At 41.0% G+C, this 21,932-nt stretch overlaps 1 protein-coding gene across 2 annotated transcripts in view; it reads right to left on the bottom strand.

Annotated features, from left to right (window-relative positions):
• ACSS3 (acyl-CoA synthetase short chain family member 3) overlaps positions 1 to 17,935 on the bottom strand; it is an 80,017-nt gene extending 62,082 nt beyond the window's left edge. Inside the window, exons 1-3 of one of the 2 annotated variants that reach the window (XM_010708515.4) lie at positions 17,793 to 17,935; positions 9,549 to 9,693; positions 1,441 to 1,629 (exon numbers count right to left, since the gene is read on the bottom strand). In XM_010708515.4, the coding sequence (XP_010706817.2) occupies positions 1,441 to 1,629; positions 9,549 to 9,693; positions 17,793 to 17,920 (462 nt within the window). In that variant the 5' untranslated portion in view covers positions 17,921 to 17,935. Of the gene's footprint in view, positions 1 to 1,440; positions 1,630 to 9,548; positions 9,694 to 17,160; positions 17,577 to 17,792 lie in introns of those variants that run through there. The other variant, XM_085222076.1, reaches the window with a different exon arrangement.
• Positions 17,936 to 21,932: the final 3,997 nt, after the last annotated feature.

The raw sequence follows: 21,932 nt of genomic DNA, 5'->3' as shown, positions 1-21,932 counted from the left end.
TAGTGTTGCAAAACTGGGGAAGCCTTAATATTTAGATTGAGCATGTGCCTGTTCTCTTTACTTACACTTTCATTATACATCATATGGATCAAAAACAATCCGAAGTATTTAGATCTGTCTTTTAAAGAGAAAAAAAAAAAGCAACATAACATAAATTAAGATCTATTCCAGGGCCTGCAGGTAGTGATTCTCTTGCTAACCATTAAAGAGACTTGCTAAATGACCTTGAGTAAATAATGTAAATAGTGCTTGTAAAGTAGTCTAAAAGTAAACATGCTAAATGATTCACATTATAACAACCTCAATCTTAAAAGCTTTTTCTTCTACATTGTTTTTTCCTAATCAAAAACTTCTGTGTTAAGATTAATTTTAGATCTTGTTGAAGAAGTCAGGGAGTGGGAAGAAAGAAAATCTGAGCTGTCATTACTTTCCTTCCAGCTGTTTTTCACAGTTCGAACAAAGTACTTCAGTTATTTCATTAACTTGTTTTGTTAAAACACAAATGGGGGAGGAGGGAAGGGAGATGCATTTAAAGTACTGTTTTTGTTTTACAGACATTCATAAAATTTGAACCTTGGGGATCTGAGGAACACTTCTGTGCACAAAATTCTACATACAAGTTCCACAAATCCTGCAGAATGTGTTCAGCTTCTAAGCCTAGCCAATGGAAATCATAGAGAATGGCTGTTGCAGAGGGGCTGAGTGACCCAAGTGACCCCAATAAAGATGACAAAAAGTTTTGTCTTGTTCAGTGTTAGAAAACAAGAACAGAAATTTCCAATACAAACGTTGTTAGTTGGCATGAAACTCATGCATATACAAGCTACTAATATGCCAATAAAAACTACTAAGCAGGTTATTAAATTATTATGTATATTTACACTTCAAAAGACTTACATAATGCTTCAGAAACATGCTTAACCTGTGCCTAACTTGGAAGCCTTTGACGCATTTGCCTCTGTTATCTGTGTTTTGTACAGAGCCACTTATGACCATTAGCTCACTGGCTGTCTTAATTCATGTACAGGTTAGATGAAGTAGACATATAGCTGAAAAAATTATTATGTAACATGTATAAACATGAAGTAAACCAATGAAGTTACTGAGAGTTGGTGTGATGATGATTTTCACACACTTGAGAAAAATGCTGAGTAAGAAGCCAAATTTAAGGTGATGTTTTGCAGAGACTGATGGACTGCTATTTTCTAAGCAGAGAACAGTATGTTAAACAGTCAAAAACTGTACTTCGTGTCTGCTGTAATAAAAATATCACCGCACAAAAGCAGTACTGTGTATACATTTCAATGTTAGGTATTGTAGACAAATTGAAGCTGTTGTGTCACACAAAATAATTTCCCTTTCTGGAAAAAAAAGAGTTTTTGACATTGGTTTACAAGAATAACTAATGCAGTGCCATTTGTTGTTCCAAGTATGTATTACCTTTGCATGATCAATGCGAACAGAGAGCTCTTTTGATGCAAATCCACCAAAAATCAGGCTATGGATGGCTCCTATTCTTGCACATGCCAGCATGCAGCACACTGTCTGTGGAATCATGGGCATATAGATGACCACTCGGTCTCCTTTCTTCACACCATGTCTGACCATGACATCAGCTAACTTGGACACCTGTACTGACAAAACATTCACAACATTAAAAGCTTTTCCCACAATCAACAGACTCAGTACATTAAGGAGATAAGCAAGTAAGACACAGAAAGTTGATGAACAATGCAACCCTCAGTCCAACTAGAAGCAACAGGAACAGGAGTTTTGTTTACAATAGTTTAATACCAGCAATAAGACTAATAACTTAAATTGTCTGGGAAGTTCTTGGGGTATCAAAATACATTTGTAAGTCTAAATTCAGAGAAAAGCAGTTGGTCTGTCTGACAGGGGAACTCTCGCTCAATAGTAACACTTTTTTTCTTAGTAAGCTGCCATTCACTACAAAATACCACAGTAAATATTAGAAATTATGAGATTCTAATTTGTTTCACTATCAGTGCAATGTGAATCTACTCATATATGAACATCTCACACCTGACCTATAATGCATTATTCTTTCTGTATTCATTGTACTACACAGGTAAGGTTTTAAATGAAGTTCAGCCTTGTGGAAGGCTGTTACCATTCTGTACTACCAGACTGGGAAGAAAAGAAGGGTAACACAGACTCCTGAGAGCAGCAAGGGGATATTCCCTGTAGAATGAAAAATACCCACTTCCAAGCATCTCAAGCAACATGTTTTCAGTGACACAGCAACTAACATAAGCAATGGGAACAGCCTAGGCCAATCTTGTATAAGTAAAAGAGGAAGGAAGGTTTTTCTTTTTGAAGGATGTACAATTCAGGAGAGCAGATTTGCCTTAAAACATTTTACTTTCATTTATATTATTCTCCAAATTTGCATTTTCTCTATTTAAAGAGCTATTTTAATGCAGTTTAACATTTTAAATACTAGTATCACTCTTACTTTCAGTGATTTGTAAGCATTAAGTGCTTTCTTTTAGAGTCACATTGAGGAAAATGTAGCACAACTATATCTGCACTGAAGAGGGGTGCAGCATTACCTCATTGCTTCTCTGTTCAGTAGAATCACACATCTCTGTGTGATATCATCCTGAGATAGGAATATCCAAGAGCTCCAGATGCATCTGAGCTGTGCTTACATTAAATACACTGCTCAGAGTCTGCTACAATCAGACTCTGCAAATTTCTACACCTCTGTCTGAGGATTTAAGAAAACAGAAACAGAGCAGACCCAAATATGCATATTCACATCAGCAGCCCCCCTTTTTTTTATAAACACCATATAAATCCCTGCTGTTATTTTCAGCCACAAGACAGAATATGCGTGTAAGGCAAAGTCATCAGAACACCAAGTTGCAAACACACACAAATGTATGCAGTTCATTCATAATAGCCCTCTCATGTTAAATACAGCTCATTGTCAGAATAAATATCTTTAATTCTAGATGTATCAATACCTGTCAATACACTAAAACAAATCAGCAAGGCTTAGACATGCACACAGCCAGAATTTATAGCCACACCACTGGCATTTAGTCATTTCTAGACAAAGCAGGAAGGTTCAACCTCTACTGCACCAACATCCACCTCTGACATCGCAGGCCAAAATAATAAAATATGAGGCAATACTTTCAGAGCAACCCTCATAAAACACTGCCTCCATCTGCAACTTCTTGGAAGATTGTGGAACGTCATAAAACATGTTTACATTGCCCTCAGGATTGATGTGGAAACCCCGAAACATTCAAGCAATCATTCTAAAACAGAAAAAAAAGTGGCAGTATGAATATTTCATAAAACTGTTAAAAGCCATGAAACTTCCCAGTTTGTTACAGTATGTTGTCATTTATGGCTTACATAAAGAAAGCCTACTTCATCACTCATGATTTTACACTTGTTATTTCCCTACCAGTATGCTGTTTCTCTACTTTGCTTCAAATTTCAGATTGCTCTATTGCCTTAATGTATTTGACACTTCAGTAATAAAATCGCTTTCGACTAGTGATATAAGAGAAGACTGAAGCAGACTTTCAGATTTGAAGATCTGGACTTAAATTACACTTACATCAAACGCAAGCCCTAGTGAGCATGTTTTATTTTCACCCAGCCACCAAACAAATAATATCTGTATTAGCAGTTCAGGTTTTGAGACATTGTGCCATTCTGAAGCAAACCAGCTGGCTGTTCCCAGTGGTTCAAAACACAGTTTTGGTCCACATCAGAAGAATTCTGTTTAGAAGATACTAAAATCAAAATTTCACTTCAAATGGTTAAAAGAGAAATTCCAAACCTTACTGGTTTGAACAATGCCTGGGTCTCAGCAGAGTCTCATCATAGGCTAAACACAAAAAGATTCTTCAAATACTTAGAGCTTTTGAAACATCCCAAAATGCATCTTTTGCTGTCAAAAGAGCCATGTCACATATGCATGCCTCTAAAACAAAGACAGCAAGCCGTCCCCTCCTCTTAGGTTCTCCAATCTCTTGCTCTCCCAAGGTTACCAAAAAAGTCATCCTTGCTGTTGCCCCACATGTTGATGAAGTTCCTCAGACTTCTATTACTCCTTTCAATCATCAATCTCTCCTGTACTCAGTGCTGCAAGTCTTTCAAGCCAAGGCACCATCCTGTTGGTAATGTCAAGCTCCCAGCCAAGTAGGAAGAACTGACAAGCAATGCAGCACTCCTTAAAAGCAGATTAAGACCATGTTCTTGAACATGTGGGATAGTGAAGTTTCAGTGCGTGTGCAGAGATCTTGAATCACAAAGATCTTGAACAGATGTTCAGGGAAGGGAGGAGCACTCCACCAACCCCACTGCTCATGAAACTGTCTACATCCTTAGTTCCAGGATCAACAGGCTCATGAGACAGCCCACCTGTCTCATGCCCACAGTGCTGCACACATCTGTAACACACAAATCCCATATTGTCAGAAGATGACATGTAGGAACATCCACTTAGTCCACTCTCTGCCATAGCAGGCAGGGAGAACTGCAAATTCAGTGGTCCAGATATCTACCTGACTTAAGTATATTCCTTTTCTACACATGTATTCAGCATGGGAATATGTTTAGAAAGCTTCTGGTTGAATTAAAACGCTGGTCTCAGTGCTGTGAAAGGCAGCGTAAGGCTCTAGATTGACCGTGAGAGCTGTAATGTCTTGAGAAACGATTCCTCACAGGCTGTGAGCTGTGAGAGAAGTTCTGAGAGGCAACAATCTCCAACTAAGATCACCTGCCTCAATCCTGCTCTGCCTGCATGCCAGTACAGTCCTGGTGGCTGCACATGCCTTGATAATGGTGGGTGAGAAGCTGGACATGAGTCAGCAGCGTGCGCTTGCAGCCCAAAAGTCCATCTATATCCTGGGCTACATTAAAAAAGGGGCAGCCAGCAGGGAGAGGGAAGTGATTGTCCCCCTCTACTCAGCTCTTGTGAGGCCCCATCTGGAGTACTGCATCCGGGCCTGGGGCGCACAGTACAGGAAAGACATGGAAGACATGGAACAGGTCCATAGGAGGGCCACTGAGATGATCAGAGGGTTGGAGCACCTCTCCTGTGAGGAAAGGTTGAGGGAACTGGGCTTGTTTAGCTTGGAGATGAGAAGGCTCCAGGGAGACCTCAATGTGGCTTTCCAGTACTTGAAGGGAGCATATAAACAGGAGGAGGGAATGACTGTTTACAAGAGTGGATAGTGATAGAACAAGGGGGAATGGTTTAAAACTGAGACAGGAAGATTTAGGCTAGATATTAGGAGGAAGTTTTTCACTCAAGTACTGGAACAGCTTGCCCAGAGAGGTTGTGGATGCCCCAATCCTGGAGGCATTCAAGGGCAGGCTGGATGTGGCTCTGGGCAGCCTGGTCTGGTGGCCGGCGACCTTGTACATAGTGGGAGGGGGTTGAAAGTAGATGATCATTGTGGTCTTTTTCAACCCAGGCCATTCTATGATTCTATGATAACACAACTCTCCCAGGTTTCTGCACAAAAGCCTCTCCCTCAGTGTTTTTCTCTCCTCAAATGTTGTACAGCAGGGACTTATCTAGTAGCTGTATTGGTACTCGTACATTGGTCCACAACTAACAAGAAAAAAAATGTAAGTCGGGATGACTTCGATTTCTTTCTAATGCAGGCAAAGAGCTGCTGGGATTACAGTAAATTGAAGTAATTTCTCTTTCATTCATATATCACCATGTTCTTTGGATCAAGGGAAAGTTTTTGGGACGAGCGCAGATATTGTCCATTTTCCTTTCCTGTCTGGGAGACTGGCTGTGGAACACATGCCTCCTAGAATGGAGGAGAAAGAAGAGGAGATGGAGATTCTGTAACGCTTACCAACTCAGCATGGATTTTGTGTTTGATCAGAAGCGATGCCGCAGCATCCACCCTACACAAGAGAGGAGTTCTAGACTAACATTTTCCTCAGAAGGAATACTGAGGGACACAGTAGTGCTCTGTAAAACTCCTACAGCACATGAGTTCCCTTACATGTCATTATTTGGCCAATATCCACAGAGTGAGAGAGCAATCAAGCAGCAGTGAGACAGATGAAAGGAAAGCACAGAGCTTTCTAAAGACATCTACAAGTCAAGGATGGAAAGATTTGTGGAACAGATAGATTCAGACTGCTTTGAAGTCAGTCATGGGACATTTGGTTCAAACTAAGCCTATTCTAAAGTAAAGCCAGCAAACCACGTATAGAGGAAATGTCAGGAGCCTCAGCAATCAATTCAGCATGGCTTTGCTACATTCATGTGCCAGTACTGCACCAAATTATTCACTACTGCAGGCATCACCGATGTTGACATGATCCTGTATAGCTATCTTAAGTCAAGGAAGATCAAGTTCCTGCTACTTTTTCAGACTTCGAAGATGATTTGGAAGCCTTTTGTGTGGAATGCGAAAAACCCAAGACACCACTCTTTCTAAATGTCTGATTAATCTCATCCCTTACAGAATACTAATATTGCTATTTCTGAAGAGTCACCTTCCCAGGACATCCACTGAAGAATGACATTTGAAATTCAAGTAAGAAAATGAAAAACAGCATTAAACAAAAAGACTAATACATAATACTGTCAAAATAATTTTGTTTTAACCATCAGGATAAAAAGTTAGACTGTCAGTTTCAGTAGGATTTTCTATATTCCAGTTTTGATCTTTAAGTACTTCTGAGAATGAATGTCTTGAAATGAAAGGAATTGGTCATTTCTGTAGGGAGAAGGCAAAGAAAGAACGTGGAGTAAAGCATGGAGAATGAGCAAGACTGCTGGAAGCAAAGCAATCTGGGTGATACTTCAGTCATATACAGAGGAGATGCAAAGCAAGACAGACACAGCTACAACCTGAAAATGGCTAATACAGCGATTTCAGAAGGAGATGCTTTTAGAGTGGGTAATTATAGAAAAAAAATCCATCCTACAGAATAAATTACATTCTAACCCAACGTCGATAACCCTGAAACTCTTCTCTCATCCATGTTTCTTTAACATTCAGTGCTGAGAGGGACTCAGCCTGGAAGGGGAGGGAGGGTTGGTTTTCAGTAATCCTGTCAGGTTGCTGCACTCAGGAATTATTTATTATAGAACCAAATTCAGCACGCTAACTGTGCATTGTTACTGAAAAGAATGACAAAGAGAAATCATACTGGTTTTGTGTATAGTATCTGTCAAGTGTCAACACCTGCTAATGTGGTACTCAAATTCTTGAGATGTTTTTCTGCAAGGGAGGCCTCAGTCGTGTAAACAGAAAGGTTTGTTTCCACACACATAACAACCTATGCCTTAACCTGAAAATGGCATTTTCCAACACAATCAGAAAGTTTACTTTTAAATGAACAGAATCCATTGCTCCCTATTTCTTCTGGGTAAACTAACACTACAGTGATTCAGCAGCATTTCTAAAAGAATTCATGCCTCCATTATCTTTTCCAGGCATCTCACTACTGGAATTCGAGAATATCCCAAGGCACACACAAAGCTGAAACTTTCATCCCCATTGCAGTGGTTCAACACTATAATCCTCATTTAAAGTCCTCTAACAAACACCAGTATAGGAAATAAGTCAAATTGCTACACTCTCAGAGACCATCACATTTCCAATTTTCCAAAGCCCTACTCTCTGCATTTGCAGCATTCCATCTGTAACAGCATATAATTAATACAATATGATTGTATGCACAAAATAAAGTTTCATTTTAACAAACTGTGACAGTGCCAAGGCATTCCAAGTGTAGCAGTACAGTGTATCAATAGATCTTGTCATTCACAACAACAAAAAACTGCTGAAATTGCCCTATGATTCTTATGTTGTAGCTCTGCCTTAAAAAAAACAAAGCACAAACTTTTCCACAGGTCAGACAACCACAAACTTCCAAAATTTCTCTCCATTACTTATAATTTAGCGATGCTTGAATTTAATTGCAACATCACTGTAGCTCTTACATCTGAACTGTTGTGCAATGATTAAAAAGGATAATGTGAAAACAACAGGCATCCTGAGCACATAGCTCAAGCCATCCTGCCCTCTCTAAGAGGCTCCATTATCTCCAACCAAGCACCTATTTTCTTTTTTCATCCTTATCATGTGTTTGATCCTTGGACATATTGTCCAACTTGCTACAAAGTTCTGCATCTTCCAACCCTGTGACTCACAGCTACTCCGCATATCTTCTAGCGAATCCACCTATGAACTCCTCTTTTTTTAGCAAAAGCCAGAAAGAATTCCACTGCTTCAAATGTCTCTTGTATGGACATTCTGAACAGGCAGCCTATCTGATAAGATATTCTCACTGAAATATCAGCGTAATGGCTAGACAGACTACTAAACATTCATTGCATGGGTACAGTTCAGACTACAGTTTGCACACAGATTTACACTGTCAGCCTATTTTAAATTGAGAAGGAAATTCAAGACAGAAAGCATAAAGCTTCTTTCCAGGGTACTACTCTGCTCATATGTGTGGTCTACACTTACACCGATCTGTAATGAAACACACAAAGCACTGAAAGTCTATTTCAACTCTAGCATATGGTACGTCTAGTTTGTGCTGAGCAGAGTGAAAACACAGCACCAAGTGATGATGGAGGCATGTGAGCCAAACAAGGTAAGCACACCCTCAGTGGCTTGGTGTGCCTCTTCCCAAAATCTCTTGTAGTCTCTACATAATCTACAACACAAAACACACGAGCAAATATATCTGCAGTTTTCAGCCAACTTCTTTGTGGGTATGTTTGTTTTCTGGTATCCAGCAATGACCAGATGAACCAAGCTAAGTTCCACAAGAACGGACCAGAAAGCTGTGAGAAAAGTTATTAATCTTAAATCCTGGCTGTCATGATAACACTCCCTTTTAATTAACGAGAACAAGCTACAGAATTCCAAATTCTGCACATATGTCTGATTACACTTTTCTGGATAGAATCAGATGGTTATCCCACTATTCTAGGTCAGAGTAAGCTAAAGGTAAGCTGGGTCAGCTCCCTAAGACCTTCCATTCAGAGAACCAGCATGGGCCATCAGCACTCCCACTGCAGCCTCAAGCAGGCATGCAGTGCAGCTCTCCTTAGAGCTGCTTCCTGCTAACGTTGGATTTGTTTTTACACTCAGTCATGTACAGCCATAGTCAAGGTATGTACCTTCATCTCTGCCATAGTGGCATTTTTGTTCATCATAGAAACTCACTGTCAGGCGGCTTGACAAATATTTTGCATTCTTTCATGCACAGAAAATAAGAACTGTTAGGAAAAAAAAAAAAGAAAAAAAAAGAAATTCAAGAGAGAAAAGTTCAGAATGTAACCAACCAGAACAAAAAATATTTAACTGCAGGAAGAAAGAAATAGAGGAAGATCAAAACCTCTCAGATACACTATTATTTAATGCAAGCAGTGAAGCTTACAAATCAATACCAAGCACAGCAAAAGGAATAAACTAGAAAGATAGACCATTTTTACCTCCCTAATATCCACCTGCTGTGCAATATTTCCAGCCTATTTCCAGTAACAAGGTTATTCTCAAACGCACCTGTTCAAGGAGCTCCTTATAAGTTATTTTCTCTTTGGTATTTGTTACAGGACTGTCATAAATAATGGCAATGTGGTCTCCTCGTCCATTCTCAACGTGACGATCAACAGCATTGTAACAGATATTCAGTTCTCCGCCGACAAACCTAAAAAAGAAGTTGGGAGAAGATAGCAGGCAACCTTCGCAGAACTGAGACAGGGTTGATTCTTGAAGTAGAGATCAAAACTTTACACTCAGCTCAGGAAGTCCTTTTTTTATTCCAGAATCACTCAATTTACTGAAAAAGATAAATAAGCCCATTATTGAAATCAGTAAAAAAAAGTGAAGTATTTCCACCTTAACTGAGAATCTGCTAAACTTGATCTTGATTTAACTCCCTTTGCATCAATCATTTTGATTTTATAGCTAAGACTTCAGGGAACAAGACATACATTCACATAAAACAGTTTGACATTATGAACGTATCTTATTACACTACTTTGTACTGGCATGCATGTGTATCTTTTTTACAAAGAACTGGCTCAAGACACAAAATGTTCTAATTCACACGTTGGCAGTAACAGTTAAGCACGCACACATCTGTATCCAAGTGAAACTGACCCCAACAATCATAAAAGCTTATAAATTTGTCTGATATTCTTGACAAATTGACAAATGCACTTGACATTACCATGGTCTACATCAGTGACTTAAAAGCCTCTGTAAAGTACTGTGAGTCACGGTCTCTTCAACAGCCAGACATTTAGAAAAAAATCTCTTCTAATTAAAAAAAAAAAAAAAAAAGTTACCAGCACAACTCAGGATGTACTTTTATTGCAATTTTACAAAGAAAATTCAAGTATGCCACAATCCTCAAGAAAACACAGAAGGCACCATATGCTACAATGACTATTAGCAAAGAAGACACAGAAGAACTGAAGTTACTCAAAATGATGCTCTCCTTTGTGTTTTTCAATCTATCTACAGCAAAAAGAAGAGCAACAGAAAAAAATACAGCCAAGTTTTCAAAAATGCTATGGGGATGCTCACTGTCATAATGTCTTATTGTAATGTAAAAAATAAAAACAGATGGCCTAAAATAACCCACTACTAATTAAAAGAGAGCATTTCCTACTTTCCTTCCCATATAGTACAGGACTGCTCCAAGGTAGGATATTTGATGTACTATTCATATATCCATATGCACAGATTAGTCCCTATTGTCAAAGAATGGCTATTATTAAGCTCAGACCAATTAGGATGTCAGGACATAGCAATCTTCTACTGTGACTTGTTTATAATGCCATTGATAAGGAGAAGTGGAGGAGCAAGAAAGAAACAAAAACACTGTTGTGGTTTAACCTGGCAGGTGGCTGAGCACCACGTGGTCATTTGCTCACTCCTTCCTCCCCAGTGGGATGGGGGAGAGCATGAGGTTAAGAAAAGCAAAGTAGAACTCATGGGTTGAGATAAAACTATTTACTAAGATAGAGAAAAGGAAAATACTTATGACTCTATACATACATACATATATATATATATATATATATATATATATAGGAATGTATATAACAAGTGATGCACAAGCAAATGTTCACCTTTCCCTGACCAAAGCCCTCCTAGCCCCTCGAGCAGTGGAAGGAAGTCAGATGAACTCCCACTCCCTTCAAAACTCCTTCCACATGATGCCACATGGTATGGAATATCCCTTTGGTCAGTTTAAGCCAGCTGTGCTAATTCTGTTCCCTCCCAACTCCTTGGGGCCCTCACTGCAAATGGCCTTGGCTTTGTACAGCACTGCTTAGCAGCAGCTATAAACATCAGTGTGTTATCAACATTGTTTTTCTCCTAGAACCAAAACACAGCATCATACCAGACTTTCTGAAGAAAACCATTCTGTTCCACTGAAACTAAGACAAACATGCTGTACCATAAAGCCCTCCCCACAAAAGAAGAACTGATGGATAATAAAAGACTGTCAGTTGCTTCAGGTAACACAGAGGAACTCTGTATAACTGTCATAATAGTAGTGTAGGATTGAGGTCATCCATGGATTTTTATATCAAATCACTGTAGGATGATAGGAACAATTCTGTTTAAGAAACATTTAGATGTTGCTGTAAGGGAAGTAGTTTAGTGGAGAAATATTGGTGGTAGATGGATGGATAGACTGGATTATCTTGGAGGTCTTTTCCAGCCCTGGTGATTCCATCATTCTAATGGAATGAGAGCACAACATCTGGGTTGTCATGCATAACTACTTAAGAATGGTGAAAACATGAGGAGGTAGAAGAGCTCGGACTCTCAGAAAGATACATGACAAGTTCAACACTGCCATGTTTTATAATGACTGTGAAAAATGCGAGACTGAGGGTTAAAAGCAACCCCACGGCATTCAGATGGTGTGATGAGAGCTCTGCAGAGGGAAGGAGGAACACGAGCTGCCATGGGCCCAGAAGGCAGCAGTGTGCAGCTGACCTGCTATGGCCACAGCCACAGCTCTTCTGCTTCTCTGCTGGTCACAAAGGGGCGTGTTGGAGCACCCCATTTTGTAGGCAAATAAACTGCCTGGCCTTGAAAAGCTGCGCTGTGCTGCTGCAAACTTCTGTTCATTCAGTGACTCCCAGAGAGATGAACATCTCTGAAGAATGCAGAATTGTTCTGGTTGGTAAAGACCTTAAAGATCACCAAGTCCAACCACATCGATTTTTTTGAATGAGCTCTAGCAGGAAAGCAACGTCAGCATAAAAACAGGACACCGTCCTGAAAATAAGGGCACTGATTTGAAAAAGAATTCTAGAACTGAAAATGCAATATTCCAATAGACTGCAGAAAGATATGGGATGAATCTGCAGGATGGGTATAAGAGCTGCAAGTGAATTTTGCCATAACAAGTAAGGCTGTAAAATGCTAATCTTGTTGCTAACCAGACATTTCTTTCAACACAGCATGCAAACTGAATTCCCAATCAAAAATCATTCCTTTAAACTACATTCCTAGTGCTGAGAAGTGAATAACATTTAGCAAATGGAGCCCAGAAAGAGTAAAACAGAAATAAAAAGAGCAAACAGTAACGAGTCTAACGCACAAAGGAGACTGGCTGCAGGCTCTTTGAAGAGCTCACCTGCTGCCCCTTTCTGCAGTAAAATGGCAGGGTTCTTCTGCCAACACCACAGCAGGATTTACATGTTGGCTGTAACAATGCAACTGTTCATTTCACAGCAATTTCTTTTTTTTTTTTTTTTAACTTGGATTTGGCCAATATCTACCTGTTTTTGATAACTCTTCCTGTCCATCATGAGTTCCAACAGGGCCAAGTGTCAGATCCTGCATTTTGGTCACAACTACTCCACACAACCCTACAGGCTTGGGGAGTAGCTGGAAAGTTGCCTGATGGAAAGGGACCTTGGTGTACTGATGGACAGTTGGCTGAATATGAGCCAGCAGTGTGCCCAGGATGCCAAGAAGGCCAATGGCATCCTGGCTTTTATCAGGAATGGAGTGGTGAGCAGGACTAGGGAAGTCATCCTGCTCCTGTACTCGGCACTGATGAAGCCTCACCTCGAGTAGTGTGTTCAGTTTTGGGCAACTCAGTACAGAAATGACATTGAGGTGCTGGAACAGGTCCAAAGAAGGGCAACAAGGCTTGTGAAGGGCTTGGAGAATATGCCTTATGAGTAACAACTGAAGGAACTGGGGCTGTTTAGTCTGAGGAGAAGGAGTCTGAGGGGAGATCTTCTTGCTCTCTTCCAGTATCTGAAAGGTGCTTACAGAGAGAGCGGGGTTGGTCTCTTCTCACTGGTGACAGGATGAGGGGAAATGGCCTCAAGTTGTGCCAGGGTAGATTTAGTCTGGATATCAGGAAAAATTTCTTTACAGAAAGGGTTGTTAAGCACTGGAATGGGCTCCCCAGGGAGATGGTTGAGTCACCATCTCTGAATGTGCTTAAAAACCATTTGTGTGCGGTGCTCAGAGACATGATTTAGCAATGGATTGTTAGAGTTAGGGTAGTATGGTTAGGTTGTGGTTGGTCTTTATGACCTTGAAGATCTTTTCCAACCTGAGCAATCCTGTGGTTCTGTGATCCCTGAAAGCAATAGCCTTTGATAACCCACATGATGAATAACTTTCCTCAAATACACCTGTGTAGTGATTCCAGCAGTTACCACATTAAGACACTGTGAGCCCCTGAAGAGCTGCTGCAGCCTCCCAGGGCCTGGTGCTCTGCTCCTCCCAGCTTCTGCTGCTGGGGGCACATACCAACTCACCTTTAACTACACTTCAACTTGACTGCTGCTATTAACCCTTATGGTTAACAGAAGGGGGAAAGAAAGTTCTGTTCGTGTCCTTCTACTCTGGGCAAGTCAGTTAGTTAGGTCTTCTGTAACAGGCCTTCAATTACACAGAGCTTAATATATGCCATAAGTGACATAGGAGTGTTTTTTACTGTGCTCAGAATTTGTTTTCATCTATCAATAGGAATGAAATTAGTCTTGAAGAAGGCCACACATAATTATCACTTAACTCAAATTCTCAAAATTTATGTCTTAATTTCCAATAATATCTGCTATCTTCAGAATCTAACAGGATTCAGAGTATTTTCAGTCTTTGTTCAAATGGCTCAGAAGCAATGATAGTTAAGAAAAATGCACGCTAAAGGTTCTGAATAAATCCAGAATACATGCAAGAGAAAAATCTACACTGTAATGACATTGCACTCTAACTGTAAAAAAAAAAAAAAAAGCATTATGCTAAAACCCTGTGACATCATGCAGGGCACCAACGCTTCTCCAGCCTGAGTTCCCAGGCATCAAATGGATTTCTTTTAAATTGCTTAGATGAAGGCAGAACAGACGCTGAATGAAGTGATAGACAAAACCTCTACAGCACCAGATATTTTAAGATAACAGTATGTTAATCGATCTAGCCACACTTTAACAAGTGTAAGCAACATTTAAATAGTCAGCTGGGTAACATTCAGAAGTTCAAAGGTGATTTTATGTTACATTAACGTCTTGGAATCACAGGAAAACACAGCTTGTAAGATTGCCCCCCGCCTGCACTAGTCAGGGAAAACTGTTTCTACCACTCCTAACACAAAACCTGCTTAACCCAACTGGGATTCCACATGATCCCCAAACGATCTGTTCCAGTGTTTCACCACCATTCACACCAGATTTTTCTTCCCATTTGGAATGCCACTGACACAATCCTGGAGCATGCAATAGGAGAGTCTAAAGAAAGCATGCTAGGGCATGCTTATGTTTCTGTTAGGCTCTTACAGCATTTAGAGAAGCAGAATAAGGATTAGAAACTGAAGTTTCAGCTGCGCAAACCACTTTCTTCAAGTAAAATAAAAGGGGCCAGCAAATATACAGTGTCTGTTTTGTCTTTCAGGCTTGGCAACAAAACACAATGATACTGAAAATAAAGCACACTTATTAATTGATCTAATAACATGCATCCAACACATTTTCTAACTCAAGAAGCATATACAAGAATTTCTTAATGCTACTTCAAAGTTCCATAAACTGCTTCCCAGGCAAAGTACAGAACCAGAATCACATCTTTTCTCTGTTAGATCAGCAAACAGTTTTTCTCTGAAGCCTGGCCTCATGTTCAGTTCTGCTATGTCTTAACTGTTTTCTCTTCAGAAAGTACTCTCAACAAGACTCTTGTATCTTCTTTCTCTCTTAAACACAGTCCTGTCCTCAAAGAGCCTATCTATCCCTTGTCCTGCAGAGCGCACAGGATGCTGACAACCATCTGAGTCTTCAGGGGCAGAATGCTCTGTGATCCCTTGCAGCCCAGGATCTCTTAACATAAAGGGGGAAAAAAGAAAAAAGAAAAAAAAAAAAAAAACAGGAAGAAAATAGCATGTTGTGCATTAAGTTGATAAAGAGAATTAAAAAAAAAAATAAATTGATTGACTTGAAGTTTTATTACCCATGACAGGTCAACAGACATGTGACATCCAAACAATAACTATGGGCCTCACATAGATTCTTCAGTGATGTGCACCTTTGTAAAATCCCACAGGTTCCCAGAATGGCTGAGGTTGGCAGGGCCCTCCAGGTGCACCTGCTCCAAACTCTGCTCCAGCACAGATACCCAGAGCAGCATGCCCAAGCCCATGTGCACATAGCCTTGGAAGATCTCCAAGGAGGAGACTCCAAAGCCTCTTGGGCAGCCTGTGCCAGTGCACTGTCATCCAGACAGCCCAGAATTCTTTTCTGGTGTTCAGGGGGAACTTCTTGTGTTCCAGTTTTTGCCCACTGCCTCTTGACTTGGTACTGGGCACCACCTGACTCTAATACCCTTCAGGTATTTGCATGCACTGGTGAGATGATTTCAGTCTGTGGCTATCTGCATCCACAGAGATAAAGATGCCAGCGGGAGGAAAGTCAGAAAAGACCACTGGAAGATAAATCTGACTTCAGCCCAAATAACTTAATCCAGGTATCTCTGTTATGAGAACAAATTACTCCCACCTGAGAAACCAAAATGCTTTAAAAAGACTGAACCACATCAATTCCAGCCAGCAAGCTTACCATATCAAACTACATTAGTTTGACAGGACCTGACAATACAATTCACCAGCATTGCTAATATTCTTTAATTCTTGAAAAGTAACTGTTCAAACAACTTTTTCATTACTTTATTCAGGCAAGGAGCTCTAGTGGTTCTTAATTGTGCAGGCAACCCTGCTTGCCCTTTTGGAATAGTACCATGGCCTCAAAAACCCAGCTCAGTGGACCACAGGTCTCCTTATCCATCCATTTTAAGACTCCTGACTATTATGTAGCCCCGCTGACTTAAGGAGATTTATCCCAGCTGGGTGCTGCTTAACATTCAGCTTAAGAGATAGAAACAATCTTCACTGGGAGAGTTGCTAACCAATAACCACAGCCAGCAATGAGAATGTAAGCTTCACATTGCCAGCTCTGTGTCTCCTCATTGTGACAGATTTTAGAGTGATTAATAGTTTTAATTATGTTTTGAGAAAGCTTAGTATTTTCAAATTAAAATCAAGTCAGAAAAACATAGAAAAAAAACCAAGAACATTGATGTGAAAAAGATGACCCCCTGCCTTGCTTTCTTTATCTTGAATGAGCTTCTCCTTGAAAGGAGATCGAAGTGCATGAGGTAAACTTGCTGAAAAAGAGATTATGGCGGTCGTGACAAAATTTTAACGGGCAAGTTGCCTTTGAAGAAGTACTGAAAATCCTCTCCGGCACTTTACAAGAAGAACGTTAGTTCTGTCTTGGATCAGGCTGCCATTCACCACACACAGCACACTACGAACACATTGCCCGAACCGCATCGTCAACGACCCACTGAACCAACCCCATTGCACGGCCCCAGAAGTCTCTGTAAATTCGCACACGTTGCACCGCCGCGGCCAGGCTCCCGTGCTCGCCGCAGCCCACATGGAGCGGCAGGCACACCCCCAGCCACCTGCATCTGTGTCAAACTCCCTTCACTCCAACGCACTCCTCCACTCCGATTTCAATCATTAAACCGGTGTAACCGTAATTTCCGCTGGGCTCTGCAGCCTTTCCCCCCCCACCGGCGGGCTGGTTGCTTCGGGCAGTTCGTGCATCCCCGCCCGCCCCCCATGCCCCGCACTCACCAGGAATCGCTGCCCGGGCCGCGCCTCTCTAGAGCCCTGGCCCAGGGCTTGGACCACTGGATCAGCTCGGCGGCAGCTCCCCAAACTTTCTCAGGCTCTGCCACCGAGGACCTGAACACTTCCCCGTACTGTCCCAGCGCCGGGGAAGAGGCGGCGGCGCGGGCCGGCGGTCGGCTCCACGCGCAGGGCCGCCCCAGCCACCGCCGGGAAGCGCTACCGCGCACTGCCAGCGCTGCCAGCCTGCCCAGCAACCCCATGGCGCGGCCTTAGGGCACGGATTCGCTAACTAACGTTCGGAGCAGCCCCTGGCCCGCGGCGGCTCCCCCGTGACGAGCGAGGCTGCCCAACGACGACCCCGACGTTCCCTGGCCCGCAGCTGCCCCAGCCAAGCGGCCGCACTCGGGAACGACGCGGAGCAACACGGCCGGACCCCGCCGAGCGGGGGCGGGCTGGTGGCTGGGGCTGCGCCCCGTGGGGCCGGGCCGGGACGGGACTGGCCTGGCGCCATCTCTGGGGCTGCGACTCTGCGGGGCTCGGGGGCGGGCGAGGGCCGGCGCTATCCGGGAGCAGAATCCCGTGGGTGTACAGAGGCCGGGGGAAAGAGAGGAACCCGGGAACATTTACCCTCTTACCTCAGGCACTTCGGGTTCCTGGTCTCTTGACGCAGACGTTGGCCGTTTTTCCACATCTGAATATTTTTTTTTTCTAAGTAAAATTCTTCTGCAGAAAGCAGTTGTAATTTAAAGATTTTCCTGTTCATCGCTTTTCTTTCTTTCTTCCTTGAAAAGTTGTTTGTGGTTGGAGCAAGTCATCATTACTGCAAATGATGACTTCCGAAACCACATCCACAAATGATAGACAGACAGACAGAAACCACCACCGAGTTTTGCTTGAGTGAAGAGGAACTTAGTATTCTGCACAGAAATAAACTGAAAAGAGACAGAAAAACAAATTATTTCTTACTTAATAACTTGTGTGACATAGAACCATAAAGCTCGAGTGTTTATTTTGAAATACACTGTTGCTTTGAGAAAAGCTGACTATGATAAAGTAGGTATACCGTATGGCAAATAAAACATACACCAGCTTCTCAGACATATTTTGGGGCTACTGCTGAGTTAGTACAAAAGGAAGGTAAGAGTGTATCACATTACTGGCACAGCTGTGATTAGATTAGAGCTAGTCCAAATACTCACTACAGTGGGTTTAATACATGAAATCAATTTCATTGCCTGCCTCAAAAAAAAAAAAAAAAAAAAAAGGCATGAAGAATTTGATTTACAGATCTACAATCACTGCGCTTTTATTAGGTCACCTCCACATTCATGAACATGAAGGCTGATTGTTCCTTTCGTTTCTGAGGCAGATGTAATGAGCTCACCATGTTCCAATGGCCTGCTGAGCCTGTTTTCTCTGCCCAGTGAGTGAGGCTGGCCTGTCCCGCACTGCATGCCACACAGTGCCACTTGCTCCCTCCCCACAACTGCAGTAACACAGCCCAAGCAGCACATTAGCATTCAAGAATCATTTATAACAAATTCAACCCCCTAAAGCACCTGAAGGACTAAGCAGAGAAATGGTGAACATTTCCCTATTGCTAGAGAGAGGCTACAGCATGCCAACAAAGCAAGAACATCAAAAATGCATTTCTAGTTTAGAGATTACTTTTGAGAACATTGCTTTCTTACACATTTTGACCATGGTGACAGGGCAATTGCTGTCAATAGAGTCCACAAAGCACAAATTAAAAGATAAATGAAAGAGAGAAGCGTATGGGGATTGTAAACACTGTGACTTCCTGACAGCCCTGGGGTCAGATGTCAGTGCCGAATGCCTGGCAGCATGGAATGTGTTGTACAAATGAACACTTACTTTGTGCTAACACACAATTGCTCTCAGCATTTAAAAAAGACTCCCAGAGGTTTGTCTTGTATTTCCTGCCTGTGAGGTGCCTAGCCTCATTGTGACTGAAAATTCTGACTGAAAATAACCAGTCTGACTGAAAACTGTCATGGGAACATGGAAATATGCTTTTAGATAGTTGGTTTTGTTTTTCTTGTTTTGTTTGACTGTTTGTCTTCCTGTGAGGAAGATCAGCCTTAGTCCCATCAGTGCCCACAAGCCCACTGTGGGCCAAGTCACGCCTACCTGTGCCACCCAGCCGGGGCCTTATGATTGCCTCAGCACAGTTTGCAAAGTTTGCTCCCTCAAAGCAAACTATTAGAGGTGTATATTACATCCACTCCCAAGGAGTAACCCTACTGATTAACCATCTTATGTGCTTCATTCTTCACATCACCAACACTTTGATGTTCCACTGCTTTGCAGGAGGACTACAGCAATTGTATGTAGCCATCAATGTATCCATGACAAAAAATTGAAACGTCCCTTTTTATTACTGCAAATAAAACTGCTGAGGCCAAAGACTAGGTGAAATATTTAATTATCTGTGTTCTGTAACATGTTAGTTGTAGGCACTAACACTAAAAGAAGTATCCTGATATTTAAATACATATGAGTAGTGTCAGGCAGTACCTAGTATTTCTTGTGGTATTGAAAAGCAATGCAATGTTTCCACTCAGCCCATTATATACATTTAACATCAAAGTATAAGCTTTTGGCAAAGGAATTAGCTTTGAAACAGTAAGTGCTCTGCTATTCATTTTGAGAATGTGTCCTAGTAGAAATGATACACCAGAGATGCAGAGGAGACAAATGAATTTAATCGGAACGTGAAGTACATTAAATTCCTATTTTAGGTAACATTCTAATATCTATTTCCTAAAGGGATGTTTGAAATGAGTATCTGTGGAATATACTTTATTAATTAAACTACTCACAGCTCATACTGATATCTGAGGGGCAAAGAAGGGATTGCTAGCTCTCCCAGTTGCATACTAGTAATTTAAGGTTCACTTACAAATGCCATTATAGCAGATTTCTGAACTGTTGAATTTTACCTCTCTAAGGACTTTTTTTTTTTTTTTTTTTTTTTTTTTTTTGCAAAAACTGACGCTCCTGAAACTCACACTCAACACAGAATTTTGAAGCAATGCCTAGTGATGTGTGTAGCAATTACCCTTGTAGCTGCACTTCATTGTAAAACATATGCTTGTTTCTAAGCACAGGTGTAGCAAAGAACAAAGTATGAAGCTTGGACTGCATATTTCTGCCATTTCAAAATAATTTATCTGAAGCCTTTCTTTTGCTTATAAAAGCAAATTTTCTACAACAGTATCCTTTAAAGCAAGATATGCATGTTTGAAGTTGTATGTATATTGAAAAAAGATTAGCTAAAAAGTATTATAAATTTTGTATCCTGTGTATGAAATGTTCTGGCCATTTTCACAAACCAGACCTTCTAAACTTCAAACTGCAGTTGGAGAGTCCACTAGGAAGCAGGAAGCAGAACTGTAGATAAAGAATTAGGATGTATATTAACTCACTTCGTTATGGTTCTATACCACCTTTTGTCCAACTTCTAGGCTGCATCTCTCCCAAAGAACTGCCAGTCTTATGTGAATAGATTTCAGAGTCTCTCATGCTGTTAATGTTTGACAAGTAGAGATAGTCACAATTTTCTACACTATGTGTTAGTCAACAGAGCTAATTTCAAATCAAAGTAAACTTTTCCATTTTCCTGAAAGGTGATGAAAGTAGTACATTTTAGGCACAAAAGAACATGTACAGTTATTCTTCCAGTTTTCTATCCATCTTAAGTATACAACAGCTTTACTCAAAATGCACTAAAAATCTTATACAGAATTCAATATAACAAAAGTATTGCTTGAAAAAATACCTATCTGGACAGTACTCTTCAAACAGACATTTTGGCTGATGTTAGTTAACACAAAAGAGGCCATGGCTTTTTCTGCAATCATAAGATGTGCCCATAGAGGAGGAAATAAAATCACAATGGCCCATAGAAAAACCTGTACTCACTACTCTTCTTTGTTTGATTGCTGCTTTCTAGCCTAAAGCTACCTTTGTGTCAGAAGTCTTTGGTCTGCATAGTTTTTCAGCACTCAGAACAGTGACACAGTGCTGGAATCAGTGTCTGCATCAGCACGTCCATGGTGGAGCACCTGTCAGCTCACCAAGTGCTGGAGTTTCATGTCCTCCTGTTTATTTTTCTCTCCCAAAAATGAGCACAAGAAGTGTGCTCTTGTGCTCTGGGAAACAGAGGATGAGAACTTATAAAAATGCTGAAATATCTGTATCCCTAGGGAGAAGCCACTTTTCACAGGCTTATGGGAAGTGCTGAAATGAAAGCCTGTGACTCAGTCCAGGTGAGAATGAGGCATGACATGACTTAGAGATCCTCTGGGGTGAAAATGCAATTTTAGTATCAGTTATTACTGATGTTATCACTTGATTTCTCCCCAGAGAGGTCTCACAGCTCAGGAGAACCTGTATTTCATCCATAGTTTTCCAGATTTAAGTTCAGTCATACGCTTAACTTTATTCATGTGAGCAATCTTATTCACATGAGACCTTACTTAATCTGAGTCACTATGTTCAGGCAGCTTCGATAAAACTCTTCTTGGCAATAAACTTTTATATTTTAGGTTCTAAGAAGACTTTGGAAATGAGAGAAGAAAAAACAGAGATTACAGGGATGATCTTAAAAACAAACAAAAAATAAAAAATAAAAACATACACACTAAAAAAAAAAAAAAAACAAACTTACAAATCAAACACATGAAAGCAAAGCAATTTCCTGCAAAAGCAAAATTAGTCATGATATGCTCAGTCTTTAGGTATGCTTGAGG

The sequence above is a fragment of the Meleagris gallopavo genome, chromosome 1 (assembly GCF_905368555.1).
Source record: "Meleagris gallopavo chromosome 1, MGAL_WU_HG_1.1, whole genome shotgun sequence".
NCBI lineage: Eukaryota > Metazoa > Chordata > Aves > Galliformes > Phasianidae > Meleagris > Meleagris gallopavo.
The sequence above is the reverse complement of the archived record's forward strand: the minus strand, read 5'-3'. Positions and strand labels throughout refer to the sequence as shown.